Consider the following 27,628-nt stretch of genomic DNA (forward strand, 5'->3'; position numbering starts at 1 on the left):
AATTGCATGCTTGAGTGTTTGCAGGCTTCGGATCCAGTCAAGTGTTACCTGCGGTGAATAAGGATCGGACAATTTGTCCCTAAGCCATTGGCAGGAGTCACTTCCTCCAGTGGTGGAGCGTGACGCAGCATCACGTAACACCAGTAAGCAATGCCATGTAACCCACAGCGTCACACTTACCCGTGAGGCTTCGTCTATGAGATGTGACATTGTCTTTAAATGACCTCAAGACCACAATACATCGAGATCTGTTGTTTCCCAAAGCAGGGCATTTCTGGCCCGCTGATCTTATCTTCATTTTAAAAACAAACTGATCTTAACTGTCTTACATCTCTGAAGGCCTCACAACATCAAAACTCACACAGCTGTTCTGGAGAAGTATCTAAACTTGGTAAATGCCGATCGTGTGTTTTGTGTGTGTGCAAATTTCAGGGCTAAGTACAGTGAAATGTTCTCTGAGGGCCTAGAAGGCTCCGAGCGGTGCTGTCACTGGCACTGCTTATTAGGAATTAATGAGAAAACGAAGCCGAGGGGCTCCACGTGCTCCCAGATCGATCCCTATGGGACTCTGGCTGCTGCTGACAGGAGAGCTGGTGCGCAGAAGGAAATTGTTTTGCTAAGGCAAGTACGGGAGACCACTCTCTTCCCCACTCCTTTAATTGGATCAGTCCTCCCCAGTACGATGTGAAATACGGGAAGTGTTCAGAGACTGCTAGCTAATAAATATCATCATCTAGCCATTACATCATGGTGCCCACCTCCTAGCCAGAGCAAAAGCAAAGCCCGGCTCCCAGGGGAGCGCAACAGAGATTACAGCTCCGACATCCAGCCCATGTACGTGCAGGGGGCTCAAAAAGGCTGGAGGTGTTTCCTCAAACACCTATTGACTCCCTGGCTAACACGTTCAGCAATGTCCCATCCAGAAAATGCCTTTATTCTCCTTAGCTGTCTGTGATTTGTAGTTGCTATGTGTAAATAAGGCGTTATTAGTCGTACTGCTGTTCAAGGCCATGCAATGGCTCTGCCTTGTCTCCAGGGAGCTTCTCACATGCGGCATATGGCAGCGATTGATCAATGACTCTGATCCCGTCCTTGTGCTTAACCCAGTCCTCTGTGCTTATCTGTGAGTGTTGGTAGGGCATCCTTCAAAATGTGGAGAAAGAAAGGGAAGATGGCTGGGTCACCAGACATCAGAAATAGAGAATATGTTTCTTAAACCTGTGTTGAATATGATGGGGGTGGTGATGGAGAGAGAGCCTTGGAATAGGTCTGCAGCAGAAATGGTGAGACATGGTTTGCTGTCAAGTTTTTTGGGCATATGCTGGTTCACCCCAGCTTGACTCCATCTCCCTGCAGGATCTTCACCCTTGGCTTGCCTGGTAGGGCAGCAGCTAGCAAAGACAACGACAAAAAAACCTGGTCTGTAACAGGGTCTGTAAACTCACTTAGCATGGAACAGCTTAATAAGTACAGCTGCTGTATTTCACTGCAGAAGGGGTCATGGCTAGGGCAGAGAGAGATTTTAGTCCCAGCCATTACCAGAACAATGGGCAACGGTCATGAGTTTCAGCAAAGGAAATTTATACTGGTCATAATGAACAAATTATTCACGAAGAACATCTAAGCTCTTGAACAGGGATCTAGATTGACTGTGGAGTCTCCATCCTTAGAGATATTCAAAACTCACCTGGACGGGGCTGTGAAGCAATCTGATCTGCCTTTGAAAGTGACCCCACTTTGAGTGGGCAGTTGAACTAGAGAGCTCCAGAGGTCCATTCTAGCCTGAATTATTCTCTGATTCTCTGTAATCACTGACTTGTTAAACCACTAATGGGGACTTATTCCTGTACCAGACTGCAGGATAAATTTGAATTACAAGAATAAACCCAGAGCTATGCAGAAACGCAGGGTAAGTGACTCACCCAAGTCATTCAGGAAATCGGTGGCAGAGAAGACACTCTCCAGAATCTTAGGAAAATGCTCTTCCCTAGGTGGAAAAATAAGAACATTAAAACACAATTTCCAGCAGCTTTTGGGCTACATCTGCCCTGGCTCAAAGGTGTTTTTAGCTTCCTCTTCACTGCATGTCAGTGGGGACAGCACGGAGCAGCTCTGCACAGAAGAGAAAGGGTGGAGCTGAGTGCTCTGATCCAGGCGTCCGTGGGCAGGCTAAGCTGACGAGCTGTAGGCACTGATTAGGAGCCACAAACAATACTTGGGACTCCTCCAGCCCCTGGAGATGATGCATAAAATCCCACTTGCATATGACTGTAGGAAAACTTGTTCCTTCTACCTGGGCAGCTGCCGGCAGACGCCTCGGTGTAATTTTGCATCCAGTGTGTGCTGGTGAGCAAAGCAAGAGGAGAGACTTCCCACGGTCCCACCCCCAGCTGGACTCTGCCCTCCCCTGCCAGCACTCTCCTGCTGCCTCCACTCCCTCCTTGGAGCCCCGTTTGACATCGTGTGCGCCGGAGGCTCCTGGATGAGCAGGGATCCCCGCAGGGGTGGCGAGGCCCCCCGTCCTTCCCGACGCCTGACGCCTCTCCCCAAGCCCCACGCTGGATCATGCAGTGCTTCCGAAGGCAGCCCAAGCGCAGCGTGTCCCAGGAAAACATCCTACGGGAGCAGAGCAGTAGAGTGGCCGCGTTGAACGGCATCAGGCTGGGTAAGGGACAAGTCGGCCAGACCCTCGGCACTTCCACACGCTGGCAGCTGCTTCATTTCTGCCTCCTCCATGCGCAGAGGCAGTGCTCCACCCTAAAGGCAACTCCAAGGTTATTTTTAACTCCTGAGGTTTCTTTTCCTTTCCTTTGCCTGTAACCACCCGCCAGATGTGTAAACAGCTTCGTTTAAGGCATCAAAGAAAGTGGGACCTCTTTGGCAAAGGGTCGGTGTACAAATCTCTTTTTCTGGGTTTTCTGAACTGTCGCTGGTTGAGGGAGTTCGGGGAAGGCAGTGCCCTTTTCCTGCCTGATTTTAGGACTTCTCAGTGGTGTGTTGCCAGTTTCTATAAGAGCCCGAGGAACCACTCAGAGGTCTGCATTCACCAGATGAAAAGAAACAGGAAGCCCAGGGAGTTTCATAACTTCTGTGTCTGGCTATGAACTCATTGCTGGATCCTGCTGCCTGGAGAGACAGCCCAAGTGGATGCGAATCCCCTGATTTCCTTGGCTACAGAGGGCAGGTGGAAATGGAAAATCACCATTTACTCACCTGAGTTCTTTAGATTTTATCCGAAAGGCTTTCTCCCCTTTTAAATCTGAGTTATGTCTGGTCTTAAACCAGGTGGGAGAGGGAGAGCAGGCAGGAGGAGGCTTGTTTTATAGCAGTTGTAATTAACGTGTTTATATCAGATCAGCAGATTTGTGAGTGAGCAATGCAGAAATATGAACTATCACTGTCTTCTATAGATATCATCCTAACTGTCTCCTTAGTGAACTCAGAGCCTGGCTTCTACCGTGACAGCTATTGTTTTATTGTCGCTCCTGCTTGCTGTAAACCTGAGACAGATAATACAAAGGTTAACATTTTTGATGTCTTGTGTCTAAAGCTTCATAGTGCAGTATATTAACTTCATGGTTATTGCAGTGCTGTGTGTGCTTGAGGTGCTCCTACCTTTGCCAAACATGATTTTCACTCTGAACATGACTGCGCACTAAATATATTCTGTTTACAAAGTGTGTGATTGATATTTTGCGAGGAGGGGGGCCTGGCCCTTGAAAAGCACTCTGCAATTTTGCATGCCAGGTATCTATTTGGTATTTCACAGAGGACGCTAAGAAAGACACAGTCCTGCCCCATGTTTCATGCAGGATTTGGACATCTATTTCAGTGTGGTGATTGTGCTTCTCATGCCTAGTGTTGCTATATAGGTGGAAAGCAATATCCTTGTCCTGCCGCACAGTGTTTTTTAATTTGTAAATGATGTATGTGTATGACGACTCTGGTTTCTTTCATACAAGTTTCCATTACTGTGAGATGGAGCTCTGGACAGCAAACCTCCTCTGCTCCGTGGGGTTGTTAGGCAGAAATCCTCAGGTGCTGGTTCAGGCATAAAACCTGAAATGAGGTTTCTGGTGGGAAAAGGTGTTTTTTTCTAGAAAGCAGTTCAAATGACCAACTGAGAGTAATGTCCACTGGCACATCAGGGGTACGTTTGTGGTTCTTGTATCAGCAGATCAGAGCGTCTTCTGCTCCATCTCTGGCCTAACAAAATGCTGATGCTTTGTAGATAGCAATAGAGAAGCTAAGTGACTCACCCAAGGTCATTTAAGGAGTCTGTGGCAGTGCTTGAACTGGGCATAGGAGGCAGGGCCCAAACCACTGGCCCTCTTTCCCGGCCAGTTTAGCTGTCTGAGCTTGAACTGCTGCTAGACAGACAGAGAGCAGGCCTGAAACAGGCTGTGCCCACCCGGTTAAGGGTAGGCCCCTCCTTCCTTCAGGCCCACCGTTGGGTGGTTCAGTCAGTACTTGGGGTCACCACTGGCAGAGGTCAGCTCTGGGTGACTGCTCTCTATCTGAAAGGTCTCCCACATCAAAGGAATGATGGAGCTGTTAGACACCCATGATTAGCCCTCTCGCCCTTTCCTGGCCAAACACGGTCTCCTTGAGGCAAGCTTGTCTCCATACCCTCCCTGGCTTCTCTCACTGCCCTCTGACTCATGCTCCCTACCATCTTTGATCTTTGCCATGCTTTCACCACGCACCATCCCTCTTCATCTTTCCCTCATGCTCTTATGAAGTGCAGTGGCATCCTTTGCTGAGTCATTTAACCTGGCCTGGTCCTCAGGCACAGTGGCCAAGGGTGAGTAGGAGGGCTGCTCCCAGCCCATAGTTAGATCCTCTGAAGAGGAAGGGGAGCTTTGACCCATGCCAATGCACTGACTGGGCTGTGCCGGTGAGCAGGATGAAGGGCTCTGAGCGCCAGCTTGTGTCTGACGTGTGGATCAAGCCTGGAGGAGAGGAATCTGCCTTTCACGGCTGTCCGTGCCCATCCAGATTTGCCTGTATTACATTGGTGCAGCTTTTTGGGATGTCCAGGTAGCACAGCACTTTACCTATGCTGCATACAGTGTCTGCGTGACAAAACATGCCACAGTTAATGGGGATTTCTCATTACACACTTATGCACATAGGCACCCAAAAGTATTAACGGTTTTCCTCCTCATGTCACCTGAGGATGGCATGTCCTCCTCCTAGTCCCGTAATGATGCCTTGCATGGTTGGGATCTAAAGAAAGAGAGGGAAAGAGGCTGGGAGCCAGAACAGAAATATGGGTGAATAGAGAGAAGGAAGAAGTTTGTTTCTTCTCCAGGATCCTTGAGAGGTACCACAGCGATATTAGTGAGGCCGAAGTCAATGGTATCTTCTCTGCGCTTGGAAGACCTTTGCCTCAGAGAGGAAGCCTCAACACCACAACTCAGGAGCCCAAGGACCTGTGAAGCTGTTGTGGTCTCTGTCCTTCCTCTGGATGGTCTGTCCTCTTGCCAACCCCTGGGTATGCTTGAACCTCAGCAGACCCAGGAGAGTGTCCCAGATCACATAGCTGGGGTCAATCTTTCACCATTCCATGCTTTGTAGGAGATGGCTTTTTTTCTTCTCTCCGTGAGAGGACAAAAAGGGTTTCTGAGGTTTCCAGAGAAAGCAGCATTCAAATTCTCCTTTTGGGAACCTCCAGACCAGACATGAGCTGAGAGGCCCAGGGGATGCTGTAGCATGGCAAGACATTTAATTAATGAGATAGCTAATTGAATGTAGAGGAAAGAGAGAGGCCACAGCCACCTTTTCAGGATCTCCAGCTCCCACTGAAGTGCTTTCAACTCTGGGTGCCTCAGCCAGGCTCAGCTCTGGGCATGCTCCTTGGCATCTGCAAAACCAGTGAAGTGATGTGAGCGGCTCACTGAGTGGACACTGGACACCCCTAATATTATCTCTGACAGAGATCTCAGGCTTTCTTTCAGAACCTAAAATGCTCTCTCCAGGCCAATGTATTCCAGCTACAAACACATGGTGCTGCTTTTTGCTGCTGCCATCGTGCCCCACCTTGGTGGTTTGCAGCACCTGGCACTTCAGTTTCCTGTATGAATTGTCTGAGATTTTGGCCACTTGGATCTCGTGCTGGGTTTGTTTCTCAAGCAGGCCTGAAGTGATGCTTGGTAGTTTATTGCCTTGCCCTGTTCAAAAAACAACAATTTGAGGCAGCTATGTCTTCCAGAGAAGAACAAACCCAATGTGACAGGGGAATGCCACACTGCAATATACAGCCATTAACTTGGATTTCTGCTTTGTGAACCCCCACGTGAAGTTTACATAGTGTCAGAAAATTTCCCATGATGTGTCAGGTGGCTGCAAGTGGCCGAGTGGTTGTCTGCATTGTCAAAATAAGGTTAGCAAAAACCCCGCTGAGTTGGGATGTGCTTGGTCAGTACTACAGAGTTAAATGCTGTTTCACCAGCTTCGAACAAGCCCTTCATGCAGTGTCAGAGAGATGCAAGGTGCCTATTACAGAAAGCCCCGGATGTGTTTCTCATGTTTCATGCTCTCACCCTCTCCAGCCCACATGCTCCAGATCTGTAATTAATGGTTGGTTTGAGGAACAGTTTCTCCAAGGTATTTAGGTATGTGGAAGTCATATACTGCTGAGACATTCAAAACCGTGTAGAATGCCAAATCTGTTTTCAAAGCCTCAGTAGTTGCCTGTTGCCTCTCTAGATGTCTAAGTGCCTTCCTGAATGTAGCCTAAGATGTGAAACCTGAAGTTCCTGGAACCAGAAGGTCTGGTTATTATTACTTAGCATTGTGGTGGTCTAGTAGGGTAAGAAGATAAAGGTCCTCTTGGATACTAGCTGGGCAATGATGCTACCTTATTGATGTGACGCTGCCTGTCACCAAACTATCTGTGTATGTCCTAGGCTTCATGACACTGATCTTCAAAATTCCCATGTGGATAGGAGGGGACTGTTGCCAGAGAAGGAAGAGAGATATCTTTGTGTATTCCTGTTTCCACAAAGGAAATTTGTTGCAGAATAGATTTAAAATCACTTGAAAGTTCCTGACAGTACTCCAATTACAAGTTAAACAACTTTCTTTCCTTTGCTTTTACTGTTACATTGTTGATTTTGTTGGTGTTTTTGCATCCTAACATTAGATTATATTTGCTGGGAAGAAGATATTTTATGTTTGTAAACCACCTGAGAATGATTGTACAAAAGTCTTTGGACTCAATCTAAGAAATCTACAAGTCTCCAGCCTCTTTTGTGAACATGAAGTGTGGCATGGCAGATTTCTGGTTGTCTCTGCTCTGCTGTCCTCCCCAGACCTGGCTGCACTGCAGTGGTCTGTCTGCATCTGTGATTAGTGTCCTGTGGAAGGGAAGACATTTCTTGAGCTGACTCTTAGAACCTTACCACTACTGTTTCTCTGCAGGCCTGAAAGATGACAAGGATCTGAAGTTCCTCCTGAAAGGCAGCCAGCTGCTAAAAGTGAAGTCAAGCTCTTGGAGAAAGGAACGGTTTTATAAGCTCCAGGAGGACTGCAAAACCATATGGCAGGAATCAAAGAAGATGCTGAGGTCTCCAGAGTCACAGATCTGTAAGTAAAGTTTGCTTCATCACAGGCATGGGACATTGTGGGCAGAGGTGCTTGGGGTGAACCAGGACCATCATGCTTGCGGTGTGGAGGTAGGGCTTGGAGCAATGAAACCAGCTCCTTCACACCTCCAGTAACACACAAACTAAGTGATGTTGTCAGCTCTGGAGACAGCTGGGAGGAATCTGCCGAGTCAGGAATGGCCACATTTCCCAAGCTTATGAGCTACTACTTAAAATTGTTGTGGGGTGGGCCACTCTGGGCTCGGCAGCCTTGCCTGGCTCGTTTCCTCCCCAAAGCAAGAGTTTAGGTTACTCAGGTGTCCGAGCCCTAATGCTCAGGTGTGAGACATGGCTTGAGCTTGAGCATCTGCGGTGTGGTACGGTGTACTTGGGCTGTTGGGCTGAGCTCTGCCAGGACACCTCTTTTCTGCCCAAAGCCCCTGAGAAAGCTGGCATTTAAGCCTCACAAGGGAACCCCAGAGATCTGGAAATCCAAGGGCCAGAAGGAGATCTCTCTGGGAAGAAAAGCCTGTTCTCATCCTTATCTTGGAAACTCAGAATCTGCCCCGTTGTAAAAAGTCCAGATATGACGTGCACCATTGTATGAACACAGGGAAATCCATTCTGTGCCAGCATCATCCAGCTTGGGGCCGTAATTGGGACCAGAAGCCCAACTGTGCAGTCAAAATGGGATCAGGCAGAGTGTGTATCTGTTTATATCTGTTTTTTCTTCTCATTTGGTATTTTTCTGACATATTTCTCTGTCACTAATCATCATGGTCTTGTAAAGCCAGGAGGTAAATGAATAACGTGGAATATATTTGATGGCATGTTGAAATGTAGAATAAGCTGCCCACGTTATTTACACAATTTTTGGGGTAACAATCACAATTAACTAAATGAAGGGTGGGTCTTCACAATTACCCCCTCCCACAAGCAGTGATAAGATCTTCAGTAGGAGTAGTAAGGTAGCAGGGAAAATAGGTTTGGTTTATAACCCTGACGACCACACTCTTCTCACATGACCTTGGGCACCTTATTTAATCTCTTTGTACATCCTTCCCCACACATTTCCTTTCTCCTCTATCTGGCTCTAAAAGCCTTTGGATTTAGAGGCTGTCCCTTACTGTGTGATTGCACGCCCAGCATGGCAAGGTCCTGAGCTCACCTGGGCTGTTAGGTACCAATGCAATAACCTGTGATAACAACAACAAACGCAGAGGCCTGAGTGAATGTTTGCCCCCTAGGAACGCCTGCTCTGTTGAGCTCTGTCCCATATAAAAGCAAAGTCTTTTCCCAGATAACGTCTTGCTATAAAACAAATAAGGATGTGAGTTGAGAAGAATGACTTTCAGAGCTTTCTTTCCTGGGCACTTAGCCAGCGGTTTCCAAATTACAGGGGCTGAGAGCACCTCCAGCAACAGTTCTGACCCCACCTGGTTCTCTGAAGTAAACGGGAGGGGGTCCTTGTGCTGTGGCTCCAGGGACCTTGACGTCTGCTTGGAGAAGCACTGGGTGAACCCATTGCCTCCATCGCTGGGGCCGTGGCACGGAGAGCTCCCGCAACTGTAACTTTTTTATATTCTGAGCTGCAATAAGAGCCCTGCAGCGTGATCCAATCCTTTGAGCTGGGTGTTGGACACAGGCTGGGAGCGTGTCAGTGTGGGTGTGGATTTACAGCACTCAGGATACACTTTGCTAACTGGGCACAACCAACATTGCCACACTGCTGGCTGTAGAGGCAGTACCACTGCAGGAAGCAGAACTCGCTATGCCTTGGGAGTGTCCACAGCGCAAAATCAAGATGGTGTAACAGCCATAACCTACGGACTCACACCCACACGTACGCTCCATAATGCCTCTATGTATGCACACCTTTCCCCAGAGAAAGACTCTGGGACAGCAGTTGAGGCAGAGCTTGTCCTTGCTGCTCTGAAAAAGCAAGCTCTGGCAAGGCTCCGGCCGGGCTGGCTTTGCATCCGTACACCCGGCTGGTTGTGGGAGCATGCCCGATGCCAGGCTGGCCTGCCAAGCGTGCCTGGGCGGGCTGTGTCCCACACGCTCATGGGAGGATGTGAAGCTGTGCTGGCAGTTGTGGCGCAAGCTTTTGGGAGGGTTGGAGGGCCACCTCGGGGCTGCTTTCAACAGGTGCTCTGGACACACCTGAACCTGGAAGTCAACAGGAGAAAAAAGTACAGGACTGACACTTGCCCAGTCCCTAGCCATAACCCCAAGGACATCCATGTTCCCATGCTTTTCTCCTTTGTTGGTCCCTTGAGACCTTCCATTCCCAAGTTTTCAGTGATGGCTGGGTTTCAGTTTCTTCCTTGAGCTTTTAACTTCACTAGCTGCTTTGGGTTTAGGTATAGAGAGGATTACCCCTGGTTAGTATTGTTTTCTCTGGCGGACTCTATCACTATGGCTGCCTTCTCATTTGGTCTGGTGCGTGTAGGTGGTCAAAAAGCAGAGGAAGAGTGCAGGGTCATGATTTGATACTCAGAATCAGGGACTTCAAGGCGTGTCTCTCCAGAGGGTCACCCTTCCTTGTTAACAGACAGTAACATTGCCTTTCAGTACAAAGCCTTTCTAAAACTGCAGATAAGCTGCCTTTTTTAGGAAGGAAAAATAATGAGCAGAATGGAAACTGGGAGGTTTTAGCAGAAGGTCTAATCTTATCTGCAGCATTGCTGAGAGCAAGCAGATGGAGGCAGCTCAGAGGAGCAAAGTCTGGGTAGGGTAAGGGTTATGTTTTCGTTTGAACAGTTTCCTGCTATTCCTGTTACCGTTCTTATAATCATACAGAAAAGTTATTTGTAAACCGTTGTGTGGTGGTATCTAGTAGATAAAACTGGGGACTGCCATTAGACAGAAGAATATCAGATGCTTGAAATTAAAAAGCCCCAACATATCAGGGTTGTCACAGGCACAGATGTTGCCTGGATTGGATACGTGGGGTACAACAAGTACCCTCCTCTGTTGTCTTTATTTTAAACAACTGGAAATTTAGATTGGATGTTGTCTTGGTAGCTGTATTACCCACAGGGCTTTTGGAGGATAGGCTGCCATTCCAGTATGATTTCTTCGCAGGTAGAACCTAATCCGTTTTTTCCTTATTATCCATAATCCATTATTTTTCAATATGTTCCATTTATGCCCAAGGGAACACGTTTTTTTCTAAAAGCCCGTGAAGCACCTTAAGTGGCCAGTTTTCCAACAGACATGTTGTGCCCTGTGCTTACTCTCTGGTCACCTCCCGCAGAAACGTCAGAGTGCTGGCCACGAAGGGCTGCACAAAAGCACCTTTAAAAATCCATTTTTCACCATAGCTTGCTACACCCTGAGTCTGAGCTGCACAGGGGCCCCGTAAACACACTGCTGCTCTCTGTTATCTTAAATGTCGTGTAGAGCCACGGTCCGGGCGGCTACTTCTTTGGCCCATGAGGCTTTTACATGTGGGACAGCTTTCTCCCTGGGGCTGAGAAAACAGTATTCAAGTGGTAGGATTAACAGTTTGGGGGCAAAGAAAAGGTTTGTGCAAGGGAGCTGGCAAACAGCCAGTTCAATCAGAGCCAGTTCACTCCTGAGCATCACTGTGGTGGGAGGGAGCGGACCCAAAGGAGGCAGAGGGGCTTGTGCTGAAAGAGCAGCAGCCTATCCGTAACACTGTCTTGTTTAGCTGTGGTCAAATATCAGGTCTCATCTACATCAAAACAAGAGCAAAAAGGCATGTGCAGCTTTCAATGAAATCGATTTTGGAAAGTCTTTCCTTAAACCAGCTGAAATCCCTAGCGTGAGCTCACTTAAGCCAGACTCAATCCCTTTAAAAACTCTCTGAACTGAGGATTTGTAGGGATGGTTGAAAACTTTCCAGTGAAACATCCTTTTGAGCATTTGGTGGAGAAACAGAATATTGAAAGCCAGAAGGAAAAGACTGAATGAGTCATTTAGATTTAGGGGTGCTACAGTGGAGCCCGAGAGAAGCTGAGCTTTGCTGCCTCCTGCACCCTTTCTCTGCCAGAGGCTCGAGGAGATGACGTTTCCTCTGACAGCTGTGAATGAGCTTCGCACGCTGCACCAAGGATGACTCACTGGGGGTGCGTCGTTGAGTCACGAGCAGTGTAGTCAAGAAAGAAGTTTAGGAGTTTTGGCTGAAGTATTTCCATTTCTGGCCAAAAGTACTTAAAACCTACTCTTGGGTTTTTTTTTTTTTTCTGTAGTTTGGTTAAAAAAATCAGTTTTGGGAGAAATTTACAGAGGTGAGCTAAATTCAGTTGCATAACTGGAAGTTGCAAGTGATGATTGTATTATCATTTGAAGTAATAAAATCAATATTTTGATCTAATGATTAATTATCCTCACTATTAAAAATGCACATAAATTCTTCCAGTTTCTCTGACTTCCAGCCCAATTATAGGATATTTTTGCATGGTTTAAACATAGTGCAAAAGCTTTATGTTTATAGCCTACTAGCAGTGGTCAGCAGAAAACTTTTTCCTTCATTTCTGAATTCCTGTGAAATTTAGGAATGCCCTTAAAATGCCATGCGATGAACATACCGTACGATTTTTGTGGAAGAATGAATGATTGTCTCCCTTGAATTAATGCCCTGAACTTGCTTGCAGAAAAACAAGGGATGCGATATTGTTCTGTGCTGGCTCAAGTCAAGAAGTGAAAACTTTAAATTGCTCCTGATAAGTGCCTAAAGTCAACAGAAACTCTCAGCAACCTGTATGCACACAGCGGGCAATTGACTGCGCCAACGCCTTCCTTCTGGAGCTGGTTAGGCAGTTTCTTTAGGAATCGTTGCTTCACGGTCAGACATGTCTTTGTCCCTGGAAAAGTATTTGCTGATGTGAATGTGTTATGCAAGACAGCCGTCAGCTGTGAAAACAAAACCATCTGTCTGTGGGTCTCATTAGTTTTTATCAAAATCACTCAACCCATAAAACAAATCATTTCAAATGCAGAGCTGCCTGGTTTTTCGATTTAATTTTGAATCAGGCCACCGCATGCGTTGCTGGGACAATTTTCATCACAGGCGGTGTGCTGACAAATATTGACCTTATTCTCCATAGCATATGTTAAATGCAAAGACAGAAGTGTTGAGAGCCTTAGATCCAAATTTAGCAGCACTGTAATGGCAGGAGAAGTAAGAACTAGTTGCAGAAATAGTTTGCAGGGCTCTGGTTGTGATGTGTGGAAGGAATGTAAATAGAGATCACTCTGTTTACGTCAATGCCCCAAGCTGTGATCGGCAGACAGAAAGATTGGGTAAAGACCTTACATTAAAAGGTATTTCCAAACAACGTGTAAAATTGCATGCGCATTATATCACCGGTTGTTGGCTGGTGACACACACCAGCGATGAGGGCAGACTGCTGTGTAGCAGATCTCAAGTTAAAACACGGTGCTGAGCAAGTCGGTGGAGGGGGAGAGAAGAAGAGAACAGCTGAGGAATCAGCAGCTGGGACCTGCAGTAATTCACACACCAGGAGAGGAGAGCGCAATGCGGTCAGGGCTAAGAAGGCACAGCACAGCGGGGCTCATGCTAAACCCACCCTTGAATCATTATGTTAAAGCATCCCTCAGCCATGAGGGTGATGGATAGCCTTTGGTGTTCCCAGTCCGGGGAGTTGACAGTGCTCTAGCTCCTGCTGATTACGAAGGTCCTGATCCCAACTGAGTTTTGCCATTAGCATCAGCCACCTATGGTGAAACTCAGATCAACTAAACTGCTTTTTCTGGGGTGAAACCAAAGAGAGAAGCAGCAGGCAGTGTCAGTTTGCCCCATGTGCTCCGTGTGTTGTGAAATCCCTGTCGTCTCGCTGCAGCCATCCTGGCTGGCAGGGCAGTCCTGGGGTCAGGTAGCAGCTTTCATCTGTTCTTGACAAGATGCTAAGCCAGCCTGGCTGAGCTGCAGCTGGTGGCGGTCTGATCTCTCTGCAGACATGCAGTGTTGTGTGCAAATACGGTGCAAGCTATTAACAGCTGAGTACATTTCTCATCTGCATTTCCTGACAGTAAACAGAAGTGACTTACTGAGCCAGTTAGAGTGGGATGCAGTAATTCAACGTGACTGAATGCCACGTTGTGGAGATCACTTGCTAATGACACGGAGGTAGGATAAGGAAAAGGAAGGATCTGAGGAGTATTTCCCCCAAAGTGAAAAAACTGCCTCCCTCCCCTCATGAGTAACCTAAGGCCAGCTGTTTTGGCTGTGCCTCCAAGTCTCTATACATTGACGCTCCTCTCCCTCTTTACCAGCAAAGGCACAAGGAAGGAGAAGCACCTTCACATGCTCAGTGGTTTACAGGAGATGTGGGTTCCAGTTCCTTGTTCTCTCTCTTTTCTGTAAGGCTCTTGAAAAATACATCTCCTCTCGCAGGGCTGCCTGCTAAACAGGAGGAAGGCAAAGAGTGATTGCTGTCTCCCTCTGTTCCTCCTTTCCCTGTATTCTTTAGGATTACCAAAGTGTTTTACTGTCCATGATCCCAGCATAGTCTGGACATTTCACCTTAGGAGCAGTGACTGAGGAAGAGATGGAGAGGCCAGTGGCCAGGGCTCATCTTTCAGACAAGTGCTCTAATCATTAGGCACCTTGTCAGGCTTGTCCTGGCTCTTCAACACTTGTATTTTTGGCTGCCCAAGGGCTCATAGTGCATACATCTGACTCGGATGCACTCCTGAAGCCTGAAAGCTCTGGGGTTACAACTTGTAGGGTGATGAAGAGGTTGAATTTGTGTCCCTCTCCCTACTGCTTCCTGCAGGAATGGGTCTCACACAAATGGCCATCCCCTCTCCACGTGCATGTAGGGCTGAAATCCTTGCACTGGGGTGTGTTTGAGGGCACCTTGTGGAGGGTGGTCAGGCCAGCCCAAGTCCTGCTGGAGGGAGGTGGGGAGCCTTTTGTGCAGGGGCCACTTGAAGGAAGAAACTAAATTCTGGGGCGTGGGTCAGGCAGAGGCACAGGTGAGGCTCTGCACCAGCTCAGCAAGGTTTTGTGGGTCACTGTTTTGGACTTGGGTACTTGCAGACTCTCTAAGTCAGGTTGCAGGCACATCAGTGTGAATCACAGCTTTTGTTTTCCTTTGAGAGGTGGTGTTCTTCCGTCTGCACGTGGAGATGAGCTTGCAAGTGTAACAGCAAGCTCCTTGAAAACCATGAAGAGAGAAATCCAAATCAAGAGAGACCGGAAAGATACATGTTGGTTGCTTGAAAACATCATGGCTGTCAAAACTGGCCTTCTGCATCCTGTGGGCCTGACTCATACCTGCCTGCTAATGCCATGGGTGAAACAGAAGGCCACTGGGCCGAGAATTAGTGAGGGAGAAGCACAAGAGCCATATCCAGTGATGAAAATTGAAAGGAGGATTAAAAAGAAAGCTCTAAATATCTCCCTGAGACTAGTTCAGACAGGAGTAATTTCACCGGCTCCAGGGAACACTGCTGTATGTCCATGTCAGTGGGGAGCCTTCGGCTGTGGCACTGGCCAAGTGGCATCCACAGCAGCCAGGAAGGCTGACCAGGATGTAACCTGTTTGACTCGATGTCTGGAGGCCAGGAAGGACACAAGCATCCTTGTGTTGTGCTTCATGTTTTCAGCTTTATACAAACCACCTCTTCAGCAGACTTCAGGAGAAGTAGATGCAAACTTTCCAGATTCTCTTCTGCTCGTGGTTACCTCCCCGCTGTGGTGTGATGAGGAAGGAACAGGCAGGTTGCAGGGATATGTGATTGATGGATGTTTGCTGTAAGCGTTCCTCTGCTGTGAAACGTATCTGTCCTCCAGTTATTTCTGATTTCTTCTTGCAGATAGCTCAGCTGAGCACACAGTTAATTTGGGACTGCGAATACAGTACGCTCACTGTCCGGGAGCAGCTGATAATATACTCATGCTGGGTTAAGGTTTTCCAGAAAAGAGATAACATTTGCAGATGGTTTGGGCTGACTCCTTTGGCTTAAGCTTTTTTATTGATAGATGAAAGCAGTACACACAACCAAGCTATGGAAAGCTTTAAAAAGTGTCCTCCCTTACCCTGCTTTTTTAACAGTTCCTGTGCTGATAGTTTCTCTCCTTGTCTCTTGCGAGACTACAGTAGACTGCTCCTGTTCTTCAGCCTTCCTTGTGTCTTTTCTGCATGGAGGAGCTCTGTGCCCTCTATCATCCTCTTCTCAGCATCCCCCAGAGAGATCAAGACAGCCCTTCCAGACACAGGTTTTCAATCTTTTTTTCCTCCCACATAGCTCTCTTTTCCAGTGGATTCACTTTGCCAGGTAATGATTTCCAAAGAATCCATTCTAAATTTCCAATATTTAACATCAGATTTTCTAGTCTTGGAAACACTAGGTCGTTGCCAACCCAAAGTTTAAGGATTGATTGCACAAGCAGACTAGCAAGCCATTCTGAAGGGACAATAACTCTTATGAGCCAAGCAGTAGTGAGCAGTTGGCAGATGATGAGGAACAACAGGATGGTCCTTCCACTTGCACTGCCATAACCAGAAGAGACCGGGAGTGGAGGAGAATCACCTACTTACGGACCATCTACATAGCACACATCTGCAGCTGAGATGCTCAGCCTGGTCTTCCTTTCTGGTCAAGGATCCGCTTTAGCCATGGATTAAGGGTGTGATTTATCTTACCCAGAAGTTTTTTTTCTAAACGGGACAAAACATTTCTGTTCAAAAAGCTTTTTTTTCCTGTTGACTATAAAAGGAGTCTAACTAGACTTTTTGACTGAACTGAATCCCTCCAAGCATGATATTAAGGGGGTAGGATATGTAGTTCTACTTAAGGCACAATCACTGTCCTCTGCCCAATGTCCTACTTAACGGGCAAAATCACCAGCAAGGCTCCCCATTAGCAGCCCAGCTGCAAGGGAATCACAGCCCTTTTCTTTCAAGGGTGGTTTTAGTACTCAAACCCATAAACTTTCACTCTACGATAAATTGGCCAGATAACGTAATTCCACTGCAGCCCAACCCAGCCTTCTTCTCCCCTCCAACTGATCAACTGTTGGCCTTTATGAAGTGATAATAAAAGACCACACAAAGATAATTGCTTGTAATTGTCAGGGAGGAGCTTTGCCAGCTCCAGGAAGGTCTTCACAGTGTGTTCTTGTATAGGAACCAAACCAGCAAAGTGCTGTGGAAGATGTTTGATCAGCCCAGCATGTGGTGAGAATTTAAAGCAAATGTCAAGTGTTAGTTTTGGAAAGTCACTGATTTTTGAAGACTGAAGTTTTGAGGGGTTTTTTTTTTTTTTTCTTTCCCAGCAGCTGAGCATCTTCATGACTGCCCTGGGAAATAAGGAACGTTTTCAAACTGAGCATCTGACGAATTTTGGATGATCCCAGGGCAGCCATGCTAAAAACATGCAGGGTGGATGCTGAGTTTTTTCTGCACTGTTGACTTTGAATGAACTGGGCACTTTAATGGTGAAATTGCACCAATTTAAATGAAAGAGCGGATAAAATGGATGTTTAAAGGCAAGTTTCTCCTATTCAGCTAAACAGTGGGGATATTTTACACTCATGTATTGCTTTTCAGCAAAGCTCGTTCAAGATAAGCCCAAATAAAATTGATGTCACACATCTATGACACAGGAAGTAATTTTAACCTGTAATTTACAATTTGAAGTAAGAAGCCAATTTTTTTCTTTCGAATTCCTGTGATTATATCTATTTTTTGGCATGCTTGTTATAGAAGATGGCTGAATTTCTCTCAAGTGTGTTGCCTTTTCTGTGTGTGCCCTGAGATGGTATTGGTAGATGTCTGCAAAATATTAACTGGTCTGTCTCCCACTCGAGAAAATGCAATTAGATTTTCTCAGTTATGGACTCCAACACTGTTTACAAACATTTTTGCCATTTATTGTGCGTAGGTGCCATCCCTACTTCGCTGTTAAGTTTCTCAGCAGTCAAAGGTGATTAGTTTCTGCCCTTTCCTCTCAGTCCTTTGTAGATGTATTAAGTGACCTATGAAAGACAAAAAGAGGCTGTGCGTGCTGCTGGGAGCTTGCCTGATTTCAGCACAGTTTGAAGGCACCTGCATGCTCTCAGGGGCAGCGTAGGGATGTCTCAGTTACTTACATTTGTTTAATAACCCAGTCTCTTGAATGTGTGTGCATTTTGAAAACTTGGTGTGATTTCAGGGCTCATTTCCACGAGCTGAGAGGCGGAGATGGAAATGGGGAAGGATGGTCTTGAAAGCAGCGGCTTATTTTCTTACAGCAAAGAGGGTCAAGTCTACTCTTGACTGGGGTGAGGATAGAGTATGGGTGACACCAAACTGCTTTGAAACTTTGGTCTTTACCTCCCTAATTTGCAGTACTGTGACTGAGAAGAATATGAGGGATTTTATATTTTACTTTCTCACTATTTTGCAAACTAAAAAAAGACTATTTTGGTCCCTGCCCTCCTCTTACTGACGTCACGTCTCGTTTTCATGTGAGGTGATGTTCACAGGGAGGCACAGCTCCACTCTCCCCATTCTCAGATGGGGGCAGAGATCAAATCAGGGATGCTCCAAGGACTGGACCCAGACTCTTGGCAGTGACTGGTATCTCATAAACATCATATCACAGTATGGCATCTAGTGCATATTCTGCTTCTTAGTTAAATAATGAATGTGGCTAAAGAGGTTTTTTAAAAAAAAAAATCTTGCTCTTTCTGCTCCTTTTGATTTGAGCTTTCTTTAGTATCAAAGTTTGGGGAAGGGGGGAAAAGGAAGGGAATCCTCCAGAGGTTGCAGGACAAGGAGAAAGAGTAATTTCTTAATATCCCTAACGAGGTAGAGAGATAAGGCTGACTGAACCCCTGCTGACAGCAGCTCTGCTTTCTTTTCACAGTCTCCATTGAAGATATTCGGGATGTGAGGTCAGGCCATAAAACAGAAGGTATGGAAAAATACGCCAAGGATGTCCCAGAGTATCGCTGCTTTTCCATCATTTTCAAAGACCAGCGGAAAAATCTGGACCTCATTGCGAGTTCAGAGGATGATGCCAACCACTGGATCTCCGGCCTTGGGAAAATCATAGCCCACAGCAACTCCATGAACCAGAAACAGAAACTCCAACAGTATCCTTTTCCTTATAAAGTGATTAATCACACACAAAGATGCACTTGTCTTTCTCTGTGGGTGGAGATAGTAGACTAACCCCATTTTTTCCTATTGGCCCTGGGCACTGAGTTTTCTGTTGCACTGATTTTGCACCAGGGCAAACTCCCTGGTTTCCAATGCTTTTTTCCCCTGTTTTACAGTGATACAAGCAAGAGCGGATTCAGGCTTCACATAGCTCCTTAAGCAAAGAATCGCTTCTTTCAGGGAGCTCCAGATAAAACAATCATTATTTTTCGTATTCTTCAGGGGTCTGTTTCACTTGCATTGCAGTAAACTCCAGGACAGGCACTTCTTGGCAAGGCATGAAAAGCCCGTACTGTTTGTCATGTTTCTCAGTAATACAAGGCGAGGGAACTGATTCTCCTCTGCTGACTGCCAAATTTACTCTGGGGTAGCTCCACTGACTCCTTATTTGCCTCAGCATGGGAGGAAGTTTTGCCCTGAAAGCATTTGCAATTGCTCTAGTGACAATGCAGACACTGGAAAGGAAAAGCAGCAGGGAAGGAAAGGAGAGTGAATTAGTTGTGAAATGGAGAGTGAGTGAGTTATTGGGTGAAATCCTGGCTCTGCTGAATTCACAGGGAGTTTTCCTGGGGGCGGCATTTCACTCAGTAACTTGCTTTGCGACCACAGGTCTCACATCCATAAAAAAAGAGAGGGTATCTGTGGGTGCAGTTTTTGATGGATTTTCTGCAGTCCCTGTGTGTCTGAGGCCCTGACTGTGGCATGTGAACCTGATTTGATGGAGCCACAGCAGTCATAAAATATTAAGTTCCTTTAAGCTTCCCAAAGATAGGCATCCAACTATCAGAGAGGAAACCAGATAGCGCTCTCAGTAAGAGAAGACTGCGTGAGCTTCATGCCTTGTTCAACATCAAAGATCTGTTGAGAGGAGTGGAGATGCAAAATCCTCAGCTGGGGAAAATCACAAAGCTGGAGTCTGAGCCTGAGCAGGCACCAGGGAGTCTTGCCCTCAGTCAAGGTTTCACTCCATGTAGGTTCCCTGCTGAGTAATAATGTACCAATGATGAAGGAGATGGCACATAAATGCTGAGCTTTCATCTGGCTTTACTCTTCTGTGGATTCTCTGAAGTCTAATAAGCACTTGCACAACCATAGTGCTGTTTGTTTAAAGGAATCAGACTCCTGTAGTTCTGATGTGCATAGGATGCTGTGTTTATCTGCTGCACTATGAGTGTCTTTTTGGATGGTTCTTCAAGCTCTAGGCTGTACGGTCATTCTTCAGTAGTGTTATCAGTAGTGTGTCCATGGTGGTAGGGAGCAGTCCCTAGACAAGTTGAAATCTTGAAACTTTGGTGCTGTTGAAATGTTGCACCCTGGCAGTTTTCCTTTTAAATGTGAAGGCTTCCCCCACCCCACAGTGTGTGGGGAAAATCCAGGCTACAGAAAGTTGTCCCTGGAGTGTGTCAAATTGAATATATTGCTGAAAAACTTCCCCATAAGAAGAGACAAGAAGGGGGGAAAAATAACAATGACATTTGCAAGGGAAGAAGGCTGTAAATTTCCAGCATGGAAAAGTGTGTCTCTGTCTTTGGAAAGCAGAATCGAAACTAAATAGGGTGGGTAGGCAAGCTGTATTTCTGGAAGAGTAATTACTGTGCAGTGCTGGCTTCCAATCTGGGATTGTCTCAGGCCGTTTAACGTAACCTGGAATTACAGAACAGCATGATTTCTCATTTGAAATTTGATGATGTTTAATTAAAGCCTGGGATTTTAAATTTAGTCTGTCTTCACTGGGTTTGCTTGGCAGCATGGGATTACTCAGATCTTCCTTAAACCTCAGAAATGTTCTCTGCATCTGTGAGCACAGAAGGGAAAGAGTCAGTAGATGAGGACAAGTCTTGGGTCCCCTGCCTGTCCCCCATGACTGGAGAATTGCCTTGCAGTGTATCTTTTCCAGCCTCCAAAACCTTGCAAAGCAAGTAAGGAATGAGTAAGATTTTGAAAACAAGTATTGAAAGCAAAAACCTTGCTAGTTTCAGATGGGGTTTGTTCAATTTATAAGATGATGGAGTTGCCTGCGGTAGCAAGGGACTTGATTTAGTGTCTTATGTGTCCTTTCCAGTCCTATATTCTTACAAAGATAAAACCCCCACATGCTTTCTGAGTACTTCTGATGTTCTTATACATACAGTACTGTTTTATTAAGCCTCAGATTCAGCTCTGCAGCAAGCTGGCATAGGTTATTTAGCAAATATTGCAGGTATGTGTACAGGGAAGACTTCAGACAGAAAATACAGGGGACTTTTCATTTGAGTAGCGTGGCACAGTCTGCTTCGATTCTGGGATTTATGTATGAGCTTTTCTTCTGGTTGGAAATCACTTACCAGAAGTTTTGCAGCATTTCTGTTCTGAGTACGTTCATGGGGTATTTGCCAGATAGTTCCAGTCAAACTCTTGGGTTTCTAGTAGAAAGCTGGTAACCCTGGAGCTGGCAGATCCTTTAAAAACAAGAGGCGGGAAGCAGGCTTTCTCCGGATGTATACAAGAATGGGAACGGCTTTTTCCTAGTCCACCCAGGCCCAAACAGGTGTGTAAAGTGAAGGGTAGACCCCAACCGGGGGCTGAAGAATGGTGTTTGTATCAGATGAGAAGAATTTCAGTTGAAGTGCTTAGTTTATCCAGCTCCTCTAAGCTCTCTGAAACCTGGGGGTGGCCAGATGCATGGGGAGTTTGGGTGTTTTGGGGACTGAACACTGCTGAAATGACTGATGGGAGCCCCGATTGTCTGTAGTCTCTTTTTTCTCTCTTTGCTGCTTGTCCTTGCAGCAAGACCTGCTGTGGGCCTATGCTCTTCATCGGCTCTGATTTCTCTCTTACATTGCTCAGCCTCTCTGGGAGGGATATAACAGCAAAGAATCCCCCATTAAGAGGCAAGACCTGGGCATACTCTTTTGCAGATGCATTTACTGCCCACATATTGCCTCCCAGAGTTGACTTTGGATATGCGCGTGACCTCTGGGTGCTCATGAACAGTGGAAATGACTGCAGACTTTTTAAAAAAGGGGTTTTTTTTGCAGCGGTTAGAGCAAAAAGAGTAGTGTCTACACGCAATGTTATCCAACCCTGCTGCTCACCTCTGGCCGTGACAGATTGAACATCCTCACTAGACTTGCACGTTACTCCTGCCCATTATTTTTAGGGAAGGCTGTGAAGGGGACCCAAGGTGCAGAGATCAGGTACGAATGGGTGGCACTGCCGTTGGCACCATGTTGACATGCTGAGCAGATGCTCTTTGGAGGACAGCTGGTGGAGGGGGTGTCCTCCACCCTGGGGTGGATGGTGGTGTCCTCCCAGCAGAGCACCTTCTGCACATGGGAGCTTCATGAATAGAACTTGGTTTTCTGGGAAGAACTAGTCCTGTTTCAGGGCCCTGGATTGTCCTTGGGAGCTGGGGAAGGGTAGCCTCTCTTTATTTTGGCTTCTGTATCTAAAGAAGGGGAATATTAATATTACCAGGCTGACTGATGTGGTATGAGGTCATTGTTTAGCACCTGCCAAGATTTTTAAAGGCAGAAAGTTCAACTTTCCATGAGACAAACAATACTTACAAACAGTTTACACATATCTCCATAGTTCAGAAATATTTGAATGCAGTGGTAACTGTGGTGAATATGCTGTTTCAGGGTTACGTCTACAGCCCCTAAGGCTGTCAGTTAATGCCCTTTTTTAGGGTTATTTTGAAAGACCCAGTTAAAATGTTATGGTACCATATGCCTCAGCTGGTATTTGCTAATCCTCAGGTTTACTCTGCTTAATATCCAGATTGGGCACTTTTTAAAGATTTTTTTAGAATGAATTTGAAGCAATGCTTCCTATGCAAGACATGGAAGGTTACATTTGTAGAGATCAAATTGTTACTTCAATCATTTTTCTATTGAAAAACAGATTTTTCTGGGTGACCTTTCTTATTTGACAGTAAAGCAAACTAGAGAGAGTCAGTTCCATGATGCAAAAAGCATGGGTTTTTGTTGTTTAAAACTGCAAGGTATCTCAACTGTCTAACGTCATTTTCCCAAGACACCGAAAGAACATGGGACACCCAGTTCAGACTAACTGGCATCACATTAAGCAGCTCATTTTTTATAGTAATTACTTCAGATCCATAGATATACTGAAGTTATTACAAGCCAAGCTCTGACAAACTATTATCACAGTATGATACAGTAACAGATCCTGTGTATTTCACAAGGGGAAGTCAAGACCCACAAAGTTTGATTTGATTCTGCTCACAACAAAGTTCTTAAGACATATAGGTAGAATCCCTAAATAAATATGGAAGCTGAAGGTGACTCAAAAACTTAGTATTAATGCTTATTTTGGAGAGTCTCTGTTCAGTGTGCACCTTGATATACTGAATATTGATCAAATCTGTAACAATGGATTTACCAAACTCCACTTGGGAGCTCTTTTCGTCCTTCCTCTATGCCCTTTTAACAGTCTGTCTGTTAATGCTCTTTCTGTCATAAAAGAGAAATCAGACTGTTTTGTGATGTGGCTGTGGCCAGAAACTCCTACAGGGTAAAGAGAGCTGATCCAGCCTTGGCCAGATGGTGAAAAGCTTCTCCTGGGTCATGATCACTTGTATTACAGTGCATTTTGCTTCTGCCAAAGCACCATTTTGCTTTTTCAGAGCAGAAGGTGAGGTGATGTAAGCTGTTTCAGTGGTAGCATGCTGATTTACAGCAGCTGGAGAGATGGTTCAGAGTCTTTAAAAGAGATTTCCCCCCTGCCATGGGCAGCAGAAGGATGGTATTTAGGCTAGGCACTGACCTGGAAGGATTTCCTTACATCATCCTGCAGCTGGATTCATACCTGCCTACGGAAAGCTGATAAAAACAAAGACAACAAGATGAGCTTGAAAGAGCTCAAGAACTTCCTGAAAGAAGTGAACATTGAAGTTGATGACTATCATGCCAAGGAGATTTTCCAGGTAATGAGAGCAAGCAGATAAAGTATTTGCTGTTGGCTGAGATCAAGGTCTCCCTCAGCTTTCAGCTTTGGTTGGAGACTTAAGCTAAAGTGAACTCCTAGCATCTTTTCTCTTACCAAGGAAGGACTCGGTTTTTCGTGCTCAGCGGATTCTCAGCAGATGCGAGAAAAAGGGAAAAGCAAAGTTCAAGTGCACTTTGAGCCCCAGGTGTTTCAGGAGTTCCGCGTAGCACAACCACATGTCAATGCCTAAGTCTGGCTAAAATTGGTTTGGTTACAAGTTGAACCCAGATCCTCACCTTCTCAAAGGAGGAGGGTGCCAAGTGACAGGTGTGAACAAAAAGAAAGTGCAAATTAGGAAAAAACCCGCCAGATTCATGTTAGATACATAGCATTGCACCCAAACCTGGACCAGTCTGGTTAATTTAATAGCCCAAGGCATACTTAATCTGCTCAGGGGCATACACTTCTAAATTCTCAAGATTTGGACTGCTGGCCGAGCCCATCAGAAGATAAGAAAGGGATGAAAATTTCACAGTTGTTAAGCTTTGCGTTTCTCTCTAAAGAAGCCTTCCTGCTGAGGTGTGATAAAGTATCTGGATAATTTCCAAACTCCCATCCTGTCTGCAGCAGGATTTGAATTCATGGGTGGGCAGTTTCAGAAATGCTTTTTTTGATCGGTGGTAAACATGTGGGTGGTTTTGGGCACTGGGCAGTAATTCTCCTGCTCCTTCCTGTAAGCAGATAGCAGGGAAGGTTGGCAAGATCTTATAGGACCTTCCCCCGTAGGAGGCACAAGTTTTCTAATCCTTGCTTTATGGACGTCTCACTCTCTAGTAACTCTGCAAGAATTGGGGTAAGGTCATCAGCAGATCTTAAAGAATTTCAGCTTGCAAAATCTTCCAGATGTACTGCCTGCTCTGGCTGGCATACCCCATGCTTTATTCCCTGCTCAGGAAGACCCTTGAAAAATAGAAATATGACTAGTATTCCTTTGATTCAGTTAGATGTCTCCAGTGCAGACATCTACATTGAAAGTAGTCACCAACACTTACACTTTCTTTGCAGTCTGTGTAGGTCAAGCCAATAATGGAGACCGCGGTGCGATTCACCTCATCCTAAGCGATACATCTCACATATGTCAGATGAATCACTCCCTACATCTTCAAACATCGAACACGTGAAAATACACCCTTTTTTTTTTTTTAAGAGGCGCAGTCTCCTCTTCATTCAGTGAACCTCTTTTGCTATTGTAATAGTTACAAGAGAGCTCTTGGAGTGGAAACTTGATGAAGTTCAATTCTCTTTTTGCTTAAGGACTCCAAGTAATTATTAAACCTTGATTCAGCCCATCTAAATGCAGGCAACTAGTTGAAGTACCCTCATTAGGCATGTAATTGTTATAAGTTTCCTGTATAGCCACCGGAAAGAGATGCTCTTTGGAGGTTAATTCTAATCTCTTGTGGGCTGAATTGCCTCCAGGAAGAGTCTGTCTTGCTCCTAAAGCAATTACATTTTCAGTTTACATACTGCCTAAACTTAGATGGACTGAGAGGCACTACAGCATATTAAAAGGTGATCTTTCATGTCTTAGTGAATTTTTCTTCATTTAGTCACAGGAAGGAAGAGTGATCAAGGATTCAAGAGGGCATGTTCTCGCATTATTCTTGCTTTTCATCACATAACTCTATGTCCACATCTAGGTTTTAGACACACCTGAGTAAGACATATGCAATGCAACCAGAAACTATGCAAAGCTCCTCTAATTGCTCACTTCATTTCAACCTGAATATTCACTCTGGTGCATCAGAAAGTTTCTGACTTTTTCTAGCAGGCCAAGGTTCATTCAGGACTCATGGTTCATGATCCATACAAGTGAGGTAAACCGCAGTATTTTGGGTTGAGATTCTCTTTCTAATTTGAAGCTCTAGTAGCTCAAGCAGAAGGAGCTCACTTTTATACCGGGCATCTGATCTGTCCTGGAATATGACTATGACATCAGTGCTATAGTCCTATTTCCATCACAACCTTTAATGGCCACTAATGAACAAACTTCACAAGGCACATCACTTAAAATACCAGTTTTCTAGAAGCCATATCATGTCATTTTCTCTGTTGTGTCTTAAAGAAAAGAATGTCTGTCATTCATGGCATCCCTGTAGTCTCCACCAGTTGGTTTCCCTCTTTATATTCCGTATTCAAATGCTAATCATCATGCTCAACTTAGCTTGTGAGATCTGCCAAAGCCACAGCACAGGATCATAGACATGGAAGGCAGCAAGGAAAAAACAGTTCCTGGACTGATCAAACCTAATTTGAAGATGTCTGTAGTACTGAGCATTTCACAGGTTGTCCCATCCCTGAGATGAGCTCATAGCTTCCACCCAGCAAATTCTGAAGTCAGGACATGTTGAACTTTTCGCTATTGGTTCAGTTTCTGAAATGCTGTGTGTCATGATAATTTTGTTTGGTTTTATATGTGCACCATAAACAGATAGTGAAGGACTCCAGAGGAGGATTTGTAGGGGATGAAGGTTCCTCATTATCATCTTGCTTGGGGCAATGCCAAAGCCACCGTGGCCATCATTGAGATCATTATCAGAGTCAGGTTGAGATTAATATGATGACTGGTTAAACTCAGACATGCATTTTGGTCATAAAACCTAGGACAATAGCTCTGTCATAAGAGACCAAAGCTAGAAAGCGATTTAATTCCTCTGTTTTGACAAGTTACCATCTGTCAGCTAAGTCCTAGTAACTGATAGAAACTTGTCCATAGCAAGGGTGAAATGAAGTGCACCACACCTCCTCAGAGTGGCCTGGAGAACACTTTCCCTTCCAAGTTCATGCCTGGAGAAGAGAGGTTTTTACACCAAAGATTAAGTAAGGCAAGCCATGTCCTGCAAGGGTTTTGGCAGCCATACAAAAAGTGAGATTTTTAAGACTTACCTGAAATGTAAGGTGTGCGATGAGGACACCACTGTTAAGGGTCTATTTGCTTGCTTTAGATATTGAGAAAGAGGCAATCATCATAATAACAAGGAATTAACTAGAAATGGGTTGATTGCTGAAATTTGCAGGGAAAAACACTTGTAAGCCATATAACGCTCCCTGCCAGAAGTGATTCCTCTGAGATAGGCTCGTGCTTTCTGTTGCAGCTTGTTTTGCTCAGCTCGTATTTAATGCAGAGGTTTACATCCCAGAGATGACTGAAAAATAGTTGCTTACCTCTCCATGAAGAATTCTGCCAGGAGCAAACAACAACATTAATATCAGGATTTGCCACATGAAAACAGTAATTTCTGATGAAAAATTGAATCTGGGAATATTTTAAATAAACTGGAAGTATTTGTTGTAGGAAAAGCTGTTGTCCTTCATGGGGACACTAACCTGTATATCTTAAACTCCTAATCTTTCATGGACAGTCAAGTCCTTGACTGTGGTGCTCTGTCAGAGCTGTTATCTAGTAAGAAGTTCAAACCACAAAGGAACATGGGGGCATGAAGAATTTCAATTACAACTCCTTAAGAAGCTGATATCTGATTTGAAATTTTGTGGGGATTTTTTTACTTGGGTGGGTTTTGGATGAGAATGGAAAATTTCCATGGAAAGAATGATTTTTTCATACCTAAACATGCACATGTTTAGCAGAATTTTTTTTAAGTTGGTTTTGATGCCATCTTTGCAACCAGCCCAACTAGTAACCTCAACAGTCTCTTGAGGCCTGAGCTCAGACCCACTGAGGTTAAGGGGAAGGACCTTTTCACTTTACTTACTGGATTTTACGCCACGGTCTCTATCAGTAGTTTAAGATGCATTGAGTTATTTATTTCCCTATATTCCTCCACCTCTTGATATCAAGACTTACATTTCTCTTGAGCCTTAATTTGTACTTAGATTGTCTTGAGCTGTCCTTCTAAGTTATGGTCTGCACAGTACACAGTGCAGTGGAGCTCAAGACCATGC

At 45.3% G+C, this 27,628-nt stretch overlaps 1 protein-coding gene across 3 annotated transcripts in view; it reads left to right on the top strand.

The window, feature by feature from the left end:
* Window positions 1-27,628, top strand: part of PLCD1 (phospholipase C delta 1) — a 58,104-nt gene that overhangs the window by 6,561 nt on the left and 23,915 nt on the right. The window contains exons 1-4 of one of the 3 annotated variants that reach the window (XM_054815846.1): window positions 2,352-2,665; window positions 7,426-7,590; window positions 18,438-18,666; window positions 23,534-23,663. In XM_054815846.1, coding sequence (XP_054671821.1) covers window positions 2,566-2,665; window positions 7,426-7,590; window positions 18,438-18,666; window positions 23,534-23,663 — 624 coding nt within the window. In that variant the 5' untranslated portion in view covers window positions 2,352-2,565. The other 2 variants (XM_054815848.1, XM_054815847.1) reach the window with 2 other exon arrangements.

This window comes from Grus americana, chromosome 2 (assembly GCF_028858705.1).
Source record: "Grus americana isolate bGruAme1 chromosome 2, bGruAme1.mat, whole genome shotgun sequence".
NCBI lineage: Eukaryota > Metazoa > Chordata > Aves > Gruiformes > Gruidae > Grus > Grus americana.